Below are 19,247 nucleotides of genomic sequence, written 5' to 3' on the forward strand. Positions count from 1 at the left end.
AAACTCTCAGAAATGGCCCACTGTTTAACATAAGGGACAACTTGCAGAGAAAGAAATTAAATCTGTATCATTTTCAGAGGACACTGAAAGCAGCAATAAATCAAACATCTCTTAAGTAGGAAAAGAAGAAGAATTGGCAGCAAGAGAGCCATCTACCACATTCCAAAATACTCCCCACAGAGAAGGGAAAAGGAGGAAAGCTGCTGATAGTTCACATTGCCAAGTTTCCCTCCAAAGCCTTCTTAAGTACTTTGCAGGTCATTGTGCATAACTCACTCCAGTTTTCGTATTCTATAAAATTGAAACATCTTTTTTCTATTAAAAAAAGGCACATGTAAATCCCACTGTCAGCAACTGCTTAGCACAAAACATTGTTTTTGCCTGTTGAGATTCCAGCAAAGGGACAGTGCCCTGTGTCAAGTCCCAGCAAAGCTCTGCTGAGCCTGGAGTTTTTCCTTGCTCGGGGGCAATGAAGGTTTGTCCTCCATGTGTTCTCCTTCCCCAAGTTTAAGGTTTCTTGAAGAGAAGAGACCTTCCTTTGCTGCACACTTTGGTGAAGCTCTTGGTTCATCAGACTGTCTCTGTTCAGGCCATTATTTAAGCTTGCGTTTAAGTCCTCCTGAAGCTAGGAAATTTGTGCTAAACTCATTAAACTGTGCTGTAAGGAAACTAAACAGAAGAGTATCCAGAGCTCTGCCCCTGGGAGAAAAGCACTTAATCTCATTGTAGACTACATACTTCTCTGGCTCTCCCAAATCTTGTCTGCTCTTCTCCAGCTGTGTCTTTTGGTCTAAAATAGATATTGCCACCATATGTCCTTAGACCTTCACAACAACAGCTGCTTGAATAGGGAGGGATTTTTGTGCACATTGTGGGGTTTTGTTTTGAACTGGCCTTGGAGCACACCAGCACCCTTGCCTGACTCTTTCCAGTCTTTAATTACACACAAATGTTCAATACAGCATTTTTCACTGAGCATTTTGCAAGTTCTGCAAAGAATGTCCTAGAAAACTTTCATATACAGTTTTTGTTTTGGAAGATTAGTAATTTAGTCTAGTAAAAATCTGTTTTAGTGGAATAATGAAAAAAAAAAACATGATCTTGTTTGATCCTTATTGACCTTTTTAAGAAAATCTTAAATTCCAGTTATTTAGCTGTACCATTCTGTTCAAATAGGACAAGTGCTTTGCCTCCCACACTATTCTCATACATATGAATCAATTTTTAGTAAAACTTTTGAAACATTTTCTACCAGGCTAGAGGGAAAGCATGAAAAATGCTTTCCCTTGCCTTAGTAGACAGACATAAGTGTCACCTAACTAAGAAAATCATCCCGACTGGCATGTGCCTCTTGGGATTCATCGGAGGGACTGAGCTCAGGGCAGCTCTGTGCAGCTCTGTGGTGGCTGATGTACTGGGTGGAGCTGGTCAACGATTGACCCAAACATACTGTTAAAATATGGCAGAGATTATAGAGTTCAATTGCTCAGGTGAAGTTCTAGCCGCAGGAAAGGATGCGGCTGGAGTTGATACATGGCTGAGGGGGCACCGTGGTCCTGAAGGTAATCCTGAAGTGAAGCTCCCGTGTGTTCTGGGTGCAAATCTTGGATGCACACGATGTCCCAAATGCAGGAAATTCGACTGCATAATGTGTGTGTGTACATTTCTTTCTTGTTGCATGATATGACAGATCTGGAAAGTCTGAAACTTAAAGGCCTGGAAGCGTGGCTGTGAGTCCAACCTTTATCAGACATCAGTAAGAGCAGTTGCTGCTGCTGCTAGATTATTGGTCCCTATCCTGAGCTGGGCCTAGGTAAAAGTGCACTGACTTCAGGAGTATCCGCACGGGTCTTGCTGTCTGTATGCGAGTTTCATGTACTCGTCCTGGGTTTACCTAGAGGTATGTATATGTAATAATGTTAATAGAACGTAGAAGTGAAATTAGAAAACACTGAAATAACCAGCTTCTTCCTATGGTCATATACCTAAAACATCTTTTTTTTTAAGGAGACTGATCTCCTCTTTGAATTTGCTGGGTTCTGCCCCATACTCCCAAAAGGCCTCTATATTTAAGCAGCATAAGAATGTAGTACCACACATACTGGTTATTCACACTTTTAAATAGCTACTTAACAAGGAAAAAAAAAAAAGAAAGAAAGAAACTGTGTTTCTCAATTAGTAGAGCAAGGATTAGAAGGAAACAAGATTGACCATCTCCAGCCTTAAAAAAAACAACTACCAGACAAAAAACCTTGCACACTATAAAATGAGTCTTGTATGAAAACAAAGGCAAAAAGACTGTTTTCATAAATATGAACATCATGGATTTAGGTAAAAGGATAATGCATAGAAAGTAAAATACTCATGCAACACAACTTAGTCACACCAAATTTTGTTTGATTTTTTTTGCCACCTTTTCTTTGAAATGCCAACTTCAAATTATTTTAGCATGGAAAGATACTCTTCCGAATATACAAGTGGTTAAAGCTTGAAAGCTATCTCAAATCAGTAAGGAAGGAATTGGTCAGCTTTTAAAAACTTAGAAGCTTATTCTGATATGTACACCTTTTTGAATTTGTAACACCGATTGTGTTTAATTTAGGTATTGGATTAAGTGGAATGCTAGTACCAGTCTGTGGGGAACATGGGTGGAAAAGGAAGGCCTTTACCCACATAAGTAATTTCCATTTGAACTGTTTGTACTCAGAGCGTAGGTGTACCCAGGTAATATTCTCTTCACTACTTTGGTTCATCAAACAGTATCTTTCAGCTCTACCAGGAAGTGATGGGCAACAGGGAAGTAGGGTCATATTTGTATGAAATTTAGCCAGAGTTCAGCATTTTGTTATTTTAGATGTGTACTGTCTATACAGGTGTATCCCAGCTGTTCGTCTTTAAAGATGGGTGAGTAAAGCCCCAATTATTATGTTAGGTACTTAGAGCTAGAGAACCCCTTGAGGGATCCAGAACATCTTAGCTTGCTGGAATTCTTTTGCGGATTGCTTTGTGCATGTAGAGGTTTTTTTGTCCTGCCCTTCCCTAAGGGCATACGAGATAAATATAGTCAAAATGCGTTGTTCTTTAAGCACCCTTAATGTCTAGTCTCTTAATTCTAGACCCAACTGAAATTCTTACGCCACATTTGGATGCAATATTGAATAATAGGTGCAATTCTTAGAAATTTAAGCATATAATCCAGGTAGGGTTCAGTGTGACACAGTGACATTGTGCCTGTATTTGGTGATGATGTTGTTCTCCTTGACTTGAGTTTACCTTGATAAAATACATCTCAGGGCAGAATAATCTTACAAGATTTACAGCCAAAGTCCATCCAACCCAGCTTGCTTTTGCTCTGCTTTTTTTGCTACAGCAACAAATGTACATGTCTCATTGTTTTCCTGTGACTGTATTTAGTTTGTATTAATCAGCTCTACTCGGATTATTTTACGGTTCCGTAACAGCAGAATTTACAGACTTTATACCTCCCAGGTCAACTTTATAAAGTCTTAATTATATAATATATGGCAATGTCCTGCTTCTCCAAATGCATTTTCATGGTGTTTACCTGTGTGTCTGTGTCATCTGGATAGGATCTGATAGGAGCAGTCTTTTGTTTAGAACCCTGGAAAAGTGCCTGGGATTCATGGATTGTCCATCAACCTTCTGATGCTCACTTTGACTAGATTGGGATAGTAAAAAAGATCCCTCCTTGAAGTCCTCTCCCTGTGAATACGCCTCATTCCCTTCTGTGCCTTTTATCCAAACTTTGCTCCAAAGTTTTGCTCACCTGGGTCAATTTTCTGTAAGTGTTTAACGGAAAGAGGAATGCCTTAGGAAGCAGAGGAAGATGTCAAGCTGTGGGTCCTGCCCGGTGCAAATGTGTTGCCCTTTCATGTCAGTGTCTGCGTTCTCTGGAGCCTCCTTCTCCGGAGATCTTCCAGACCCGCCTGGATGCCGCCCTGTTCCATGTGCTCTAGGTGTCCCTGCTGGAGCAGGGGCTTGGGGCTCTAGAGGTCCCTTCCAACCTCAACCATTCTGTGATTCTGTGAACTCTCTGATCACCTTTCTATTTAAAAATCTATGTAAATAAAACCTAAAATCTTTGTCTGAATGGCTGGATCTGCTTTTTGAGTTACATATTCTCTAGCCAAATGTTCCTGAACAAAGATGCTCAGTGAACTGATGTGCTGTGCATTTTCCCTAGAACTGCCACAAATATTAAAAAGGAAAAGCATTTCAAATCCCTCAAGCAGTTGTGCTATGCATTCCTCTGCCATATTATTTGACATAGGTAGCTTTCTTACATGTGAGGAAAACGGCACTTTTTGAGATTTATGCATATTTAAAACCATTATCTGCTTTGTTTTTGGGGTTTCACAACAGGTTTGGACTGAGCCGTAGATCCCCTGCTTCCATTGACAGGCAGAGCACGCAAACAGATACGGGTGGTAGTGGCAAATCCACACCCAGCTGGCAAAGAAGTGAGGACAGTATCGCTGACCAGATGGGTAGGTAATGAATTTTTTTTACAAGCAAGTGGTGCTACCACAAGGTGACTTTGGCAGTGTATTCCTCCATGCAGAGGGAGAATCCTCTCAGGCACTGTTTTCCATGTCTTTGCAAGTTAACCTTGTTCATCAGGAGGAAGAATTAGATCCTGAGTAAATATTAGCTTCTGTGTCCTTGAGACCTGCGAGTATCACCTGTGGAAGAACTGACATGATTGTGGGACTAAATCTACCTTAATGCTCTTACCGTGGCACACGGCCTTTTTAGGAGCAGTTGGATAGACACACTTATTAATTTCTCTTGCTGTTGAGGACTTGCTTGACCTTACCTGCACTTTCCAGGGGCTTGGCTTAGTTTAATTTTTTCCTCAGTTTTCTGAAGTGCCTGTGATGATCCTTCCTTTCAAAAGGTGCTATATAAATGCAAATTGATTGTTTGATCATCGAAACTGTAAAAATACCATGTACAAAATGGAAAAAAATGCAATTAAAGTTTAAATAGTAAAATAAATCTGTAGCTTGGTAGAATCGCTTTCCACCAGTGTATACATTTTCGTTGCACTTGGCAATTAAGTTGTCAGCTGAGGGAATGTATTAACTACATAAAACAGCTGGGTAGTGAGGATTTGCATTGTTAAGCCTTCATTTGGAGTTTCTGCACATACACCTTTTTCCTGCAGCCATGACTTAAGTGTCTACTGCTCAGTAGATACCAATAGAAATTTTGTCTTATTCCCAAGCAGTGCTGATTCAACATGATGAGCATGGTTGAGCTTGCTAGATGTTTTTCCCTGAACTCTGTTACCATAAGTTGAACAGCACTGTGCTTTTTCCATCCTTGCCTGTGTATGTGATGGTTTTACTGTATCACAGCTCTTTACTTTTTCTATGTATATGGGCTAGTATTGAATGCAGAATAGCGTTCAGTGAGTTCAGCAAGATTTGGGTAAGAATGTGGGATCTTCAGATTCTGGAGATGGACTCTTTGCTCCAGGACCATCAGGACCCACTGAGATGTGCCTGCTTATCAAAGCCATCTGCCAGTCCCTCCCTCACAGCTCCCCTACATTACTTCTCTCATAAAAAGCAGTGATTATACTGATCTGCAGTTCTCATCTTGACAGAATGATTTTTAATCACATATGTTTTGATACTGTTGTGATGGTAACGACACATGTAAAACTGATCTTTTGCTCAGCATTACTTTTGCAGATCAGCAGTTGTGTGTTGGTGCTGGCATTGAACAGACCTGCCAGTAAATTCTGTTCTGGAATGTCAGATGTCACCATATCAGCAAAATAAATATACAAGCCTAAAAAAAGGCAGGAAAAAAATGTGTGGCAGAAAAAATGGCTCCAACGCTTGTCTAAGGCAGAGCAATGCATACTGACGTGTAATCCTGTATTTCATCTCTTGTGTATCATCCCACATTCAGAGACTCCCCATTGGAAGCCCATTGGAGTCTCTGACTAGAGACTTTATTACCAGTGTGGTAAATCTAGGTGAAAGTTTGGTTTCCTGCCAGATAAGCACATTTCCAGCATATGTATTCAAGTGGTCACTGTAGACTTTGGCTTTAATGTCCTGCCTTGTGTAGAACACTACTTGAGGAAAGCTGGGTTTGTAGATGTTTTTAAAATATCTTATCCTCAAAGTACATGTAGAGATACAGTGACTTTACACCTTGAAAGTGAATATTCCTCAAATATTCCATATTTTACAGTTGCAGTCCAGCCCTTGTAGACAGTGGGGGCATGATGCATTTCAGGTTTGTCTGATAAAAGCTGGGGAGGTGTCTGCTGATGTTTCATGAAGGCTTCCTGATTTACTGACTCACCTGTGTTTTGCCATGACAAGCATTTTTCATTTGGAATGAATTTCTTGCTTGGTGCCCAAGGTTTTTGGCTCATAGTAGCAGTGGCGGCAGATTGCAGCATAAAGATATTTTACGCGTTTTCTTGGTTTGCTACACCACGTATATGCTCTTCAGTGCATCCTTGTGTGCTGTGTTGCAGAACCAACATGTCATCTCCCAGCAGTATCAAAGGTGCTGCCATCCTTCAGGGAAAGTCCCAGCGGAAGACTGATGAGACAGGATCCTGTGGTTCACTTGTCTCCAAATAAGCAGGGTCATGTAAGTTACTTTAAAAAAAAAAATTGAATGTTTTACTCCTGCTCCAGAAGAATAAGCTCATGATACAGAAAGTGTTGTTCAGAGTTATATATATTTTGGGTGCCAGCTGAAGCAACAATGACAAACAAACAAAAACCCCACAAAACTTCCCTATTTAGAATATGGAGGAAGCAGCAGAGCAGATCTGTTACTTTCTGCATCATACAAAAGCTAAGCTCAGCCTTCTGAAGTATTTATTAGTTCACAAATCTCTGTTGCCAGTTGAACAACAAATTTTCATGTTATCTTCTCCGAAGTAGAAGGTTTGTAGGAGTTTTGGTTACGCCTACAATAAGTTTCCTTTGCAAATCCATAGCTATTTCTAGACCTCACGTGTTAAACTTGAAGCTTACAAATACACTATATATGGGAAGGCCTAGAAAACTGCTGCTTTGAAGTAGGATAGTAATCATCTCACTCCTATATTTTCTCGACTTTCTTGAAGTGTAACTCTAACTTCCTTTAAGTATAACCTATCTTCAATCCTTTTGAAATAGTGTTTTTTTTTTTTTTCTGGAATATCTGCTGGAATCCTGTTGAATTGAGTCTTGGTTTATTTACATTTAATTTCTACATGGAAAATAATCTATTTCCAAAGTAAAGATATGCGCACCTGTTTGGTGCCTGCCATTTCCTGATTCTTGCGAAAATGTTAATTAAGCTAGAAATGCCTTGAAAATCATTTAAGCTCCTAGGATTAAAACAAAAACCTTCGGACTGTTGTCCCTTTTGCCAAATCATTTGTTTCCTTATTAAATTGTATAGTTAGCTAAAATAGAATCATATAGTGTGTTTATGCTGAAAGTATCCATCACGTTTATTTAGGTGTGAGTTTGAACATAGAGCTGTGTAACGTATGTCTCTAACTTGCATTCAGAATGCAGCACCGGAGATATTTCTGCTTGCAGACTTCTCACTTAGTCATTGTTCATGTTCCTTATGTAGACAGATGGATAAGGGGGAGTGAGACAGTCCCTAGTGAAGAAATGGAGCTCTGGAGATATCTATGATGAGTCCAGATTGACTTATTAATATTCCTGCTGCTTTTCTGTCAATTCTTGCTCTAGTGTACTAAGAAACCTAGAATAACAAGGTTTCTTACTCTGAGTATATCCAGTCTGTATTTTCCAAAGAAAACAGAAGCTGTCAGACAGAGTACTCCATCTTTGATATTTGAGGATCTTTGCCCCTGAGTTGTTTGCTAAACCTACATGTGCAGACGTTATAGGTTATGTAGATGATCAGAAAGATCATCAATATTTTTTCAGATAGGAATTAAAATTAAGAAATTCGGATGAATATAAATACTTCAAAAGTAGACCACTAAATAATGATGAGCAAAAGGCAAGAATTTCTCTCTGTAATGAGCAATTCCACAAATACCCTCTTTAAAACTGAAGACTTCCAATTTTTTTCAGTTTCTTCATAGCAGCTGGCTCTCACAGACAACAGAATGCAGGTCAGCCAGACCTGGGGTGCCCTGATGGGATAATCTTAGAGCATTGCATTAAAGCTTCTTTTTGTGCAATTTTGTCTTCTTGGAAGGTGATTTAAGACAGTTAAGTTGTATTTCAGTGGTCATTTGCAAAGGACACTTCTGTTGAGGAGGAAATGCATGTAATACAAAAAGGTCGGGAAAGCGATGGGTGTTGTATCCCACTTTAAAATTTTGATAGGCAATTGGTTTCTTAAAATATCATACACTTTCTGTGGATTAGTTGAGTTTCATATTCAAAGCATTGCTCTCAAAAACTGGAATATATCAAGTATACTAGTTACAAACACAACTTAAACTTGCACAACTAATATTGAAATAGAAACAGATCGTTTTCTTGGGCTCTGCTGAGCATAACTTTACCTGAAAACTAATGATGTAAAATATTTGAGGACAAAATGTAAATAACCCTGGCTTTTTCTGAATAGATAAGATGTATCTTCTGAATCCTTGCAAAAGCTTTTCATAAAAACCCAAAGCAGTGCCATGAATTGATATGAAATTTTTGGAGTTTAAGGTAATCTCTTCAAACTTTATCTGTCCTCAAAGCAGAGATCCTGTTGTGCAGCATTGACTTCTGTCACCGTTTCCTTCTCTTCTCCCATCCCATTGCCGTATTTCAGAAATAAACCTAGAGCTGTGTCTTTGGATTGTTTCTTTCTGTAGTCTGACAGCCACTACTCCAGCCATTCCAGCAGCAATACCCTCTCCAGCAATGCCTCCAGTGCTCACAGTGATGAGAAGTGGTACGACAGCGGAGAGCGCACCGAGTCAGAGCTCAACAGCTACAACTACCTTCAAGGGACTTCTGCTGACAGCGGCATAGATACTACTTCCTACGGACCTAGCCATGGGAGCACGGCCTCTTTGGGAGCAGCGACGTCTCCGCGGACGGGGCTGACCAAGGAGAAGGTGGCACCACTGTGGCACAGCTCCAGTGAAGTGGTCTCCCTTGCAGACAGGACATTGGAGAAAGAGAGCCACATAGAGCGCAAGGCTGAGTCCTCACTGAGTCTGGATCTGCACAGCAAGAGTCAACCAGCCTCCAATCCTCTAACAAGAGAAAACAGCGCTTATAGTCTCAGTGATGCTGTCTCACACACAAGGTAATTTTCACCTGTTTACGAGACTGATTGGCCCCTATGCACTGATTTCTCCTTTCGCACTCTCTAGCCTATCAAAAGTGACAAGTGGGTGTTGAGGAAAGGTTTATGCATGTCTTAACCAGTGGGTCGAAACATCTCAGTGTGTAGCATGCTTGAGAATTAAGACTACCTTCGGGCTGTCTGTCTGCTGCTGCATGTAATGCTAAAGAGCATCGGGAGAACATTTATTTCAACTACTATTAAACTGACATAAGCTTTTTGTATGATAAAGAGTAAGTTGTAAGTATTTCTGAACAGGAGTAAGTTGTAAGTACTTCCGTTCTTAAGTTTATCAGAAAGGAGAACAGCCCTCTTTTAATAATACTATTTGATGCAGGATTCTTTATTAATCTTAGAAGTAGGTGTTTAAGATGTTTTGCGTTCTCCTCCTTCTCATCGCACTACAACTCTTCAGGAAGCTGTGTGATCATCTGAATGTGTTGGCCTTGCAGTGCCTGGCTCTTTGGTTTTTATTGCTTTGAGCGTGCAGCTCCAGGCTGAAAGTCAGAAGCTTTTTTTGCTGAACTGAGCAGAGCTACATGTAGGCAAGGCTAGATGTTTGTCAATCACTTTAACAGCTCCTGATACAGTAGCTGCAAATAGACGTTGTCATAGAGATTGTAATATAATGAACCATCTCCTTGTGCTTTGTCATGATAATTTTGACTGAAGATTCTGTTATTAGTGGTTGAGTTCTGTTTTTCTGCCTCTTTCTACCAATACCAGGCACTAAAGTTAGTTTTCAGTTGGTGTGAGTTCTGTAAATTCTGCAAAGTTTGGTGCTCCTAGTAGGTATGGGTACGTGAGGGACTTGAGCAAGTCTATAGGAAATGCTGTGCTCATGGATTTGATTAAAATTTAAGCTATCTTAATACATATTCTTTCTTGGAGGTAAAAATCCATGTGGTGGTTATCTACTGTGCTATACCTTTTTTATTTGAAGACAGGCGTGTTTATATGCGCTTCTTTTTGGCATTCATTGGAATTCACCAATTTCCCTGCAGTACTTGTCTGAATGAAATGTAGTTTCCTGTCACTGGCAGCCATTGTAAATGTGAAAATCTTGCACAAAATACTGATTGCGCTGAAGTCAGGAGCATTTTGATTCGGAAGGAGATTTTCTGAAATAATCAAAAGCAGCTTTAAAAATTTGTGTATAACTGCCAGGAGCTTTATTTCAAAGGTGTGCCTAATAGGGATGGCTTGTGCATCCGATAATCTGGTTTCCACTTCTCTGGTCACCAAATTAGGGTTAATATATTTGCAAGAGTAAAAAATCTGGGAGAATTTAGGGAAAAAAAAAAAAAAAAGAGAGAGAGAGAGATCTTCCCAGGGCAGAGACACGCTGACACCTCTCGTCTTTATCATCCGTGGATGTACTTTGCAGCTTGATTGTTGGCTGAGTCTACGATGTTGTCTTTTATCATTTATTGTGATCATTTTTAACCATTTATTATATGATGACACTATGTCTCCAGACTTGGGATGTTCTCTGGTTTATTTGGCTTACCCTAGGTGTTATTTCTGTAATGATACTGAAATGGTTTGTTTCTCTAGTTCTTTTTTCAGACTGTTGAATTTTCCAGATAAAAGCTCTAGGTTTTCTGCTAAATGCAACAATTTCTATTTCATATAATAATTCTTTTTTTTAATTCAGCCTTTTTTTTCACAAAGAGCAGCATTAATAGTAGTAAATATGGGACGTGGTGCTTGGGAGAAACTGCAACCCTTGTACCCGCATCATTTATTCTGTAGGAGAAAGACAGACTGAATTTTATTCCTTCTCTGTTATTTTAGGATTTGTGAATACTAAGGGTATTTAGTGCCTCAGAATAACGCAAAGGCCCAGTTGAGGCTAAAAAAAAGCTTCAGTGTTTCTCATGGCACTTGTTTTTCTCGCTGGATGGTTATCTGCTCAGCAGCCAGGCCCACTCCAGCCCTTTGCTCCCAGCTCTGCATCGCTCTTTGTTATGTAGGCAGAGCTGCTCAAGCTGGAAAGTGAAGCTTACAAAGAAAGGGATTTTTTGCTTTTGTTTTTACTTTTTTTCCTCCAGTCCTGTTGACTTTGCAGCCTCCTAAATACTTAGTTTGATCCAATAAGAGGCAGAAAAGGTTAAACTGGCACTTAAGAAATGCAGCCACAGCTTTGCGCCTCAAAAAGATGACAGAGGGGAGCATAAAAGATGACTCAGATCAAGCTGCTTTTGATGAGAAACGAGTAGCTTAATTGATGCGTTTCTCTGTTGGTTTCTAGATTCTTGTCCTTCATCTCTTCTCGCTTTTTACCTTTACCTGTACATGCCACATCTGTAACATCTTTAAAGCTGGGGTTTAAAGTAAGAAGAAAAGGAGTTTAGCCCTTAAAAGAACTTAGTGACAAAAGAAAAGAAAATAACGACAAATTAGAGTGTTAGTGTCTTTAGAAGACAGGAGCAGTAATTAGTGTTCAGATCATTTGATTGTGCATAAAAGAACTTGTACCTGAGAACTAGTGGCAAAATGTAAATTATAGTGATTAACTTCTACAGCAGTGCTTCTAGATGGGTTTTATTTTCCTTCTCCACCCCCATTCCCAAAGTCCTTCCTGATGATTGTGCAGATTTCTCATAGCATCCCAAGAGAACTGCATTATGTAGGGCAGTAATTATACAGAATCATTATAGCTGAATATCATTAAATGAAGCCATATGCACTGACGACGTGAATTTCCTAGGGGGAAAAAAAAATCAAACTTTCGTTTCCACCTTAACAATCTGGTTTCTTGTGGTCCTTTCATCAAAAACTGAAGGACAAGCACTAATATTTCTGATCAGATATGCTTAGCATATTTTAATATGCTTAATTATTGTGAAATATTTCTATGAATGGCTCATAAGAAATTCTTTTTGCAGTTTGTCATGTAGTATTTGGGTTTTTTCTTCTTTGTTCTTCTAGGTTTGGGCAGGGAGGAGGGGATTTTGTTTGTTTTGTAGTTTATTCTTTGCTTTCTCCATAATCAAACTGGGTGGTGGGGGGACCAAGAGTGGTATGGTATAGACTTGCTCACCCTAAGTTGTTAGGGTAAGACATCTTTGGGCAGGATAAAACATCTTCAGTGCCAGCCACAGTTCAGCACATAGCTCCTGGAGCAGCAGAATATCCTCCCAAAACACTGTACTGGAAAACTACAGCTCAAAATGCCCAGTATGCTTTAATAAAAGCCTATTAAAAGCTCTATCCTGATTTTCTTGCTCATCTGGCCTGGCTACCCTTGGCATATATTATGCACAATATATATTACATTAAATAGCATAATATGTAATGCTCATATAATAGAATATGTATAATATGCAATAAAGAATATGTGAAACAATAAATTCTACAGTAAATATATATAAGCTATCATTTATATTATTATAAAATTCATAATAATAGAGATTCATTTTATATGTTCACTTTATCAAGAGCCCTTCGAACACTGCTTTTTATCCTCTTTGCTACAATGCCTGTATAAAAATACTGAGGATCAAACACTTTCAGCCTATCTGGGAATTAGGTATTAGTTTCTATCAAGAAATTATTCCTCACAAATAGCAATTCCTTGAGAACCACCTGATGTGGTTTTGTTTGTTTGTTTGTTTTTTGTTGTTTTTTGGGGGGGGAATATACACCAAAACAAAAGACCTTTCTGGTTCTGGCACGTATTTGAGGTGGAGTCATTGAAGAAAATGTATGGGGTTCTTTGGGGTTCTTTTTTCCTTTTTAGATGTACTTCTTCCCCAGATCTTGGTGTTTTAATTTTGCTAATGGTGATGCCTCATGGAGGGACTGATTTACTCAGCATGCGTAGGAGTTTTCTCTCTGCATTTAATAAGGGGTGAGGGGGGGAGGGCAGCGCTAGATCTTATTTTTCTCTGCTTCATTGGTATAAAATTTGTGATAGACGCAAGCAATATGCACTGTCAGATATATCGGACTGATCGAACAAACTGTAGAGAACAATAGTTTCATTATTTGCAGGGCAGAAATAATACTGCCTATTTTGAATGGCCTTCCAAATTTATACATTAAAAAAAAAAAAGTCTTTAGAATCTGCATTACCGTGACTTGAGTTGTGTGCATGCAGGGAGACGCATCCTTCTCCTGCTGTGCGGGACCGCGCAGGCGCTGCCGTGTTGGTCACTTGGAAACGTGGCCCGCGGGAGCTGGCGCTGCTGGAGGCGGGAAGGTGCCCCCTCCTCAGCTCCTCGGTAAATCCACAGCTCTTCGTTGTTGGGGTTCATGAGGCTTAACTTTATCCACCTGAAAATGGAACATAGGGTTGAAGACAAGTTTTTCGACTCCATCTGTTGTTAATGGAGAGCAGATCATAATTCTCCCCGTCTATCTGGGACATCTAATTCAGCAGGAGGAGAATCACCTCCTAGCAATTTTTTTCTCCCCATTGACTACAGCAGGAGCTAGACAAGTGGCACAGATTAGATAAATGCCTTATGTAAGACTAAATGCAGATGACTCTATTTTCACAGGTGGTGGTGTACACTTAACCTTAAATACTTTCTGTCATTATTTCAGTTACAGAAAGAGACATGAAAATTCATAGTGTTGTCCAAATATGAAGAGGATTGAAGAGCTCCTTATTAAGCTAAGAATGAAGAGATCATTCAATGACTTTATTCAGCCTTCCAGCTGATTTTTATTTCCCTGTCAGAAACTACCCTTTACCACAAGTCCATCTTGAAACCATCTGTTTCAAGTGCTTGCTGTGCAGTGCTGGATGTAGGGGAAAATGTGCCTAAGTTCTACAGAGAACTGATAGAAAACTAGTCCCAAAGGATGTTATGATATACCAGTACGAAGTCTGTTCATGAAGTTTTGCTCTAACTGTAGTCAGAGAAGCCTGACCCTTTCAGGTGTGACAGTAGATACTATCTTAAACCCTAATACTCCTGGTATTATGCAAGTTCCATGAGATTTTTCATATCAAGAGAAATGAAATAGCTCCCTTCTAAAGGACCCCACCTGCTTCCATGCCATAAGCTGCAGTTAGTCACCCTGACACTTAGCATTTTCTGTCTAGGCAAATGGGGGTAGAAGCCCACTCATGTATTGCTTATCTCTCTTCACAATATATTGTTTGCTCTCCAGTGAGAAATTCCGACAAGCCATTGGGCTTGAGTTCTTCCGTCAATTCAGCTATTATCCAGTTATTTCAGCTTGTATTTCTTTTAAACTCTCTAACCATCTAGCCTAGGTTTCTCCCCTTAAGGGAAGAGGGCGAAACGTTCAGTCCTTAGAGATTGCTTGTGAAGGTTTTTGTTGTTATGCGAGGTGTTTTTAATAAAGCACTGGTGGAAGCCCATTAAGAGCAAAGTGATTTTTTGCTCTACATGCTAGTGAAGAGAGTAACACTTGATGTTCCAGAGGGCTGCTTTGAAGATGGTTCCAGCTATGCCTGCCTGCATGCTTAAGGCCAGATATGTCTCTCTGCTTCTTCTGCAGCACCATGAGCTCACGACACTCTGCCAGCCCTGTTGTTTTCACCAGTGCCAGAAGTTCACCCAAGGAAGAGCTGCATTCTGGTACTTCTCCACAGCTCCAGCTCGCACCTTCCTTCTCCTCCTCCTCCTCTTCCTCATCTGGTCCTAGGACTTTCTACCCTCGCCAGGGTGCTACCAGCAAGTATCTGATCGGATGGAAAAAACCCGAAGGGACAATCAACTCGGTGGGGTTTATGGATACAAGAAAGTAAGAAAGCATTTTGGTTTTCTTGTCTGGTTATTAGCTTTACATGTAAAGAAACATGAAAATCTGTGACACATTCTGGTATGGAAAAGATCCAGGATGCTTACTCTTCTGTGAGATTTAATCCCTAATCTCAAATTCTGTAGTTAGATTTAAATACTTGATAGTTGACTAATCTTACTCTCCATTAATTTATAAACTTTTCCTTTAATCATTTCCAGAGAGCTGTATGGATTTCACCCCTGTTAAATTTTTATAGCCCATCTCTTTGGTAATTCTTAAAAAGGACTGAAAATGTTGTTTGAGCAAACATAAAGAATCTCCTTAGCACAGAGGGCAAGTTCTTCCGTGGGCCTCTTGTCTAAGTATTAGTACTGGGTGTGCTATAAACTAGCTCTGTGTCAGTGTTGCCTCAGCTAGGCTGCTGCCAGTATGCAGCCAAACTGAATTAAAGCAAGCCAAGGCTGCACTGCTACATTGCACTGTGTAACCATCATTTCTGGAACAGAAATAGAGAAATGACCTTGCAGCAAAACGGTTGAGCCTTTAAGTCTAGTTTGGCTTCAGAAAGGAGGTGGTTGGGAGAAGCCATTTTAAAATGATTTATTCAACTACTCAGGCCTTTCATTGGGTTAAATACAGATTTCCTAGGTGATGTCAATAATTGGCCATCAAAAGGAGTAGTGAAAATTTGTGAAAACTACATTTAAGAAAAAGCCAGTTAAAAGAATTACAAAACTTGGTGATTCATTTGTCACTTTGGGGTTAATTTAAGAAGTTAGGGTTTTGTACAGATCATACATCACTGTAATAAATTCAGTCTTTTACTAGGAAGACACGTTATTACCTTTACCTGTATTGCCAGCAGATGCTTTTAACAAATTAATTCCTTCAACAAGTATTCATTACCGTGAGGCTGTGCTGCATTATCCAAGACTCCTTCCCTCCTCTCTGCCCCTCCTCAGTTTCCCCTGTGGAGGTCCTCAGGATGCCATAGCTCTCGTTTCACTCGTGTGCCTGTCCCGTTTCGTTTAAGGCGTCACCAGAGCGATGGCAGCGAGATGGCCCACCCGCGCCTGCGCGCGTCCGCGAGGGACCTTCGCGCCTCGCCAAAACGGGCCTCCAAGCCCACCGTGGAGGAGGAGCTCAAGAAACTGATAGACCTGGACAGCCCCACACCTGAATCTCAGAAGAACTTTAAGGTACGTTGAAGGGAATCCGTCACCTGGGGAGCTCTTGTTGCAGAGAGAACTGAAAACACCTGTAGAGCAATAGACAGGTCCTCTTCTGCTGGCAGTGACCCTTGCATTGCTACACAGTAGAAATGTGTAAACCTGCACTTTAGAAGAAGGTGATTCCTGTGGTTTCTTACTGCCCAGGCATATTAGTAATACAGCAGGCAGCTTCACGGTTTGGAAAAGGGTAGAAGCTAATGAAGCTGTAAGATTTCTGTGTAGAAAATATTGAGTTATTTCAAAGCAATCAAAGCCAACATGTTGTTTCTTAAGCAGCTTTCCCAATACAAAGTTTCCTGGAGTGTAGTTTTTCCATTCTCATAATAGGAAGATAAGATGCAAGACGGGAGAGTTTCCTAAATGCTCATCATGGACCGAGTCATGCGTTTGCCATAGATATATATCTGCTGGATGAAAATATTTGGAGAACAGTTTTGTTTTTCCATTGCAATATTATAGCAGTTTTGTGTGCAAATTTGCAGAGACTAACATACCTAGTTGTAAAGAACGCTCTGGACTGCCGGCTTGTGATGGAAAAATAATGAGGCTGTCCTATGCATTTGAAATGTTCTCCCCCTCTGACTACCACACGAAGCAGCGATGTGCTGACAGCACTGAACCTCCTTGCAAAAAGGCTGTCTTGGTGCCTCTCTGATGGTTTTACTGCACAGGGAACGAGAACACATCCTGAACTTGAGCAAATATTTGTTCTGTATAAATATCCATTTAAAAGCATTTCTTAAGGTTTCATGATGTGTATAAAAATGCAGAAGTTATATATAAAATTTTTCAACCCCCACCACTTTCAAGGGGATGTCTTGATTTCTGTAGTCACTATGTACCAAATCAAAGCTTAGCAGCTCAGACTCATCACCTGGAGCCCAAACGGTTTCCACAGCAACTGCACAGGAGAGAGCTCGCAACTTGTTTCACTGCTTGTAAAGATCCGGAGAGGCTTATTAACACTTGTAAGTGCTAGGTTCCAGACACGGATTGCTTTACATACTGCCTTAGAGGCTGGAGGAAAAAAAGTCTGCCTGTGGCAAAAGGTTCTTTGGAGTTTTTGAAGGCGTGGATCTGAGGGTTGTGGTGTATTTTTTTGTTTTTTGATTTTTGTTGTTGTTTTTCTTTTGCTTTGCTGCTGTTTGGTTTTTTTGGGAGGGGGGAAAGCATTGGTTGGTCATTTTATTTTTTGTTGTTGTTTAGTTTTCTTTATAGTAGTAGTTCTGCGAGGGAAGTGAGACGTGGTTGATGGGAACATCTCCTGTGAACTATTTCAAGCAAGGAAATTATTCTCATTCCAAAAGTTCTGTCCCATTTCAAGAGGGTGGCCTATAAACAGCATCTGTTTCCCAATTTTGCTGTTTTTTGCTTTGGGATCAGTGAATCATTTCTTACCCTAATATTTATTTGCTAGTGACTCTACCAAGTATTTTGGCTCAGGCTATGCTTTGACAAATCTCAGCACGTTCCTAATATTCCATCACATCAATAAATCAAATACTGTTCCAATGACCTAGGCTGCAGTCTTATGTGCCTTGTGATCATTTTTTTCTGTCTTGCTGGCTCTTTGCCTACTTGTAGCACATGATATCTTGACAGATAAGCCATTCTTGTTCTCTCCTCTGTGATTGCTCTGAACTAGAAAGCAGCTCCTCCACATATTGCCTGTCCTCCATGAAATGTTCATACTCGTGCTGTCTTTTAGTTTAAAGGTCTGATATTAATTGGTGGTTCCAGTTCTTAGTTCTTGGGTAGGCTTTGGATTCTTTAAGTAAACTACAGGGCCCTCAAGGAAACAGCTTTGGGTAGCTCTTTCTTCTCCTTCTCTTGCATCCGGACAAGTGACTTGCTAGTGGATTGTGAGGGGAACCTGCTGATGAAGCTTTCAGATTTCACGAGAAAATGGCAGCTCCATTCTTGGTCTAACATAGTGAGAGCTGTGTCTTGAAAGTTGTCATTTCTCTGGTGTTGAGTGTGTATGCAAGGTTCACACAGTGATAGGCATAAGTCCTATCATGATTGCAGTATAATAGGAATAACACAGGATATTAGACATAATAGAAAGTCAGCATGGAACATGGCTGCTCTTTCCTTCCTTGTCTTCTCGTGAGAACAGTCTTTTTAAATAATTGTTTCTGATCGTTGATCTGTAAAAGCAAAACTTAAAACAAATTTTATGAAAGGTTTTAATGGTTTTGGCATTTTGTCCATCCTCCACACTTCTCTCCCACTTTGTTGTGTGGGTTTTCAATCACAGGAATAGAAAACCGTCTGCTTAAACTTTTTATTCCACTTTTTCTGAGAAGCATTTTTCTGTGCAAATGAGCAACTCTGTGATGCTTAATCATACTTTTTTTTTCCCTGAAAATTGAATTACCTCTTTTAGTTTACATTTACTTGCAGAATAAGGTTAGTGACTTCTTTCTATTGACCAGTATTCAGGAGAAGCTTTGGGATCAGATTTCGAGCAAACCGGAAGTGCAGGTGTCTCGGAGATGGTCCTATTGCTGCAGGCTTGGTGGAAGGTAGCGGCTGGTAGAGCCAAGAGCTGGTGTCTCTGCGGAGGACACGGTGCCCAGGGCGCTGTGCCCTGTTAGGCACCGCGTTGCTGCTCCTGTGCAGGCCATGCGGGAAGCTGGGGCTAGCATGTGTGGGGGGGATGCAAGTTCTCTTAGTCACAGGACGAGTTGTTTGTTTTTTATTCAGCATTCCAGGGAATTCAAAGGGTAGTGGCGGTTCCTAGTAGTGGCAGGAGACTCGTAGTTGGCTATTGCTGGGGCTCTGTTTGCAGGAAGGCTGTCTCACCAGGCAAGGAGGAGACCTGCACTCTGAGTAGCATTCAGGTTGGGTTTGGCAACTTCGTCTAATGCTATCTACTTCTAATGTCTTTTTTTTTTCCCAGTTTCTTTCTCTTTCTTAAAATACACAGTGTTACAATTTTAGCAACATTGCCATATTGATTTT

At 40.3% G+C, this 19,247-nt stretch overlaps 1 protein-coding gene across 2 annotated transcripts in view; it reads left to right on the forward strand.

Annotated features, from left to right (window-relative positions):
• Positions 1–19,247, forward strand: part of SIPA1L1 (signal induced proliferation associated 1 like 1) — a 66,200-nt gene that overhangs the window by 41,985 nt on the left and 4,968 nt on the right. For both annotated transcript variants that reach the window (XM_010219087.2, XM_088520429.1), the window contains exons 11-15: positions 4,384–4,508; positions 6,524–6,642; positions 8,843–9,282; positions 14,803–15,048; positions 16,082–16,247. In XM_010219087.2, coding sequence (XP_010217389.2) covers positions 4,384–4,508; positions 6,524–6,642; positions 8,843–9,282; positions 14,803–15,048; positions 16,082–16,247 — 1,096 coding nt within the window. The remainder of the gene's footprint in view (positions 1–4,383; positions 4,509–6,523; positions 6,643–8,842; positions 9,283–14,802; positions 15,049–16,081; positions 16,248–19,247) is intronic.

This window comes from Tinamus guttatus, unplaced genomic scaffold, assembly GCF_059628265.1.
Source record: "Tinamus guttatus ecotype Peru unplaced genomic scaffold, ASM5962826v1 Tinamus_guttatus_pri_ptg000089l, whole genome shotgun sequence".
In the NCBI taxonomy this organism is placed as follows: domain Eukaryota; kingdom Metazoa; phylum Chordata; class Aves; order Tinamiformes; family Tinamidae; genus Tinamus; species Tinamus guttatus.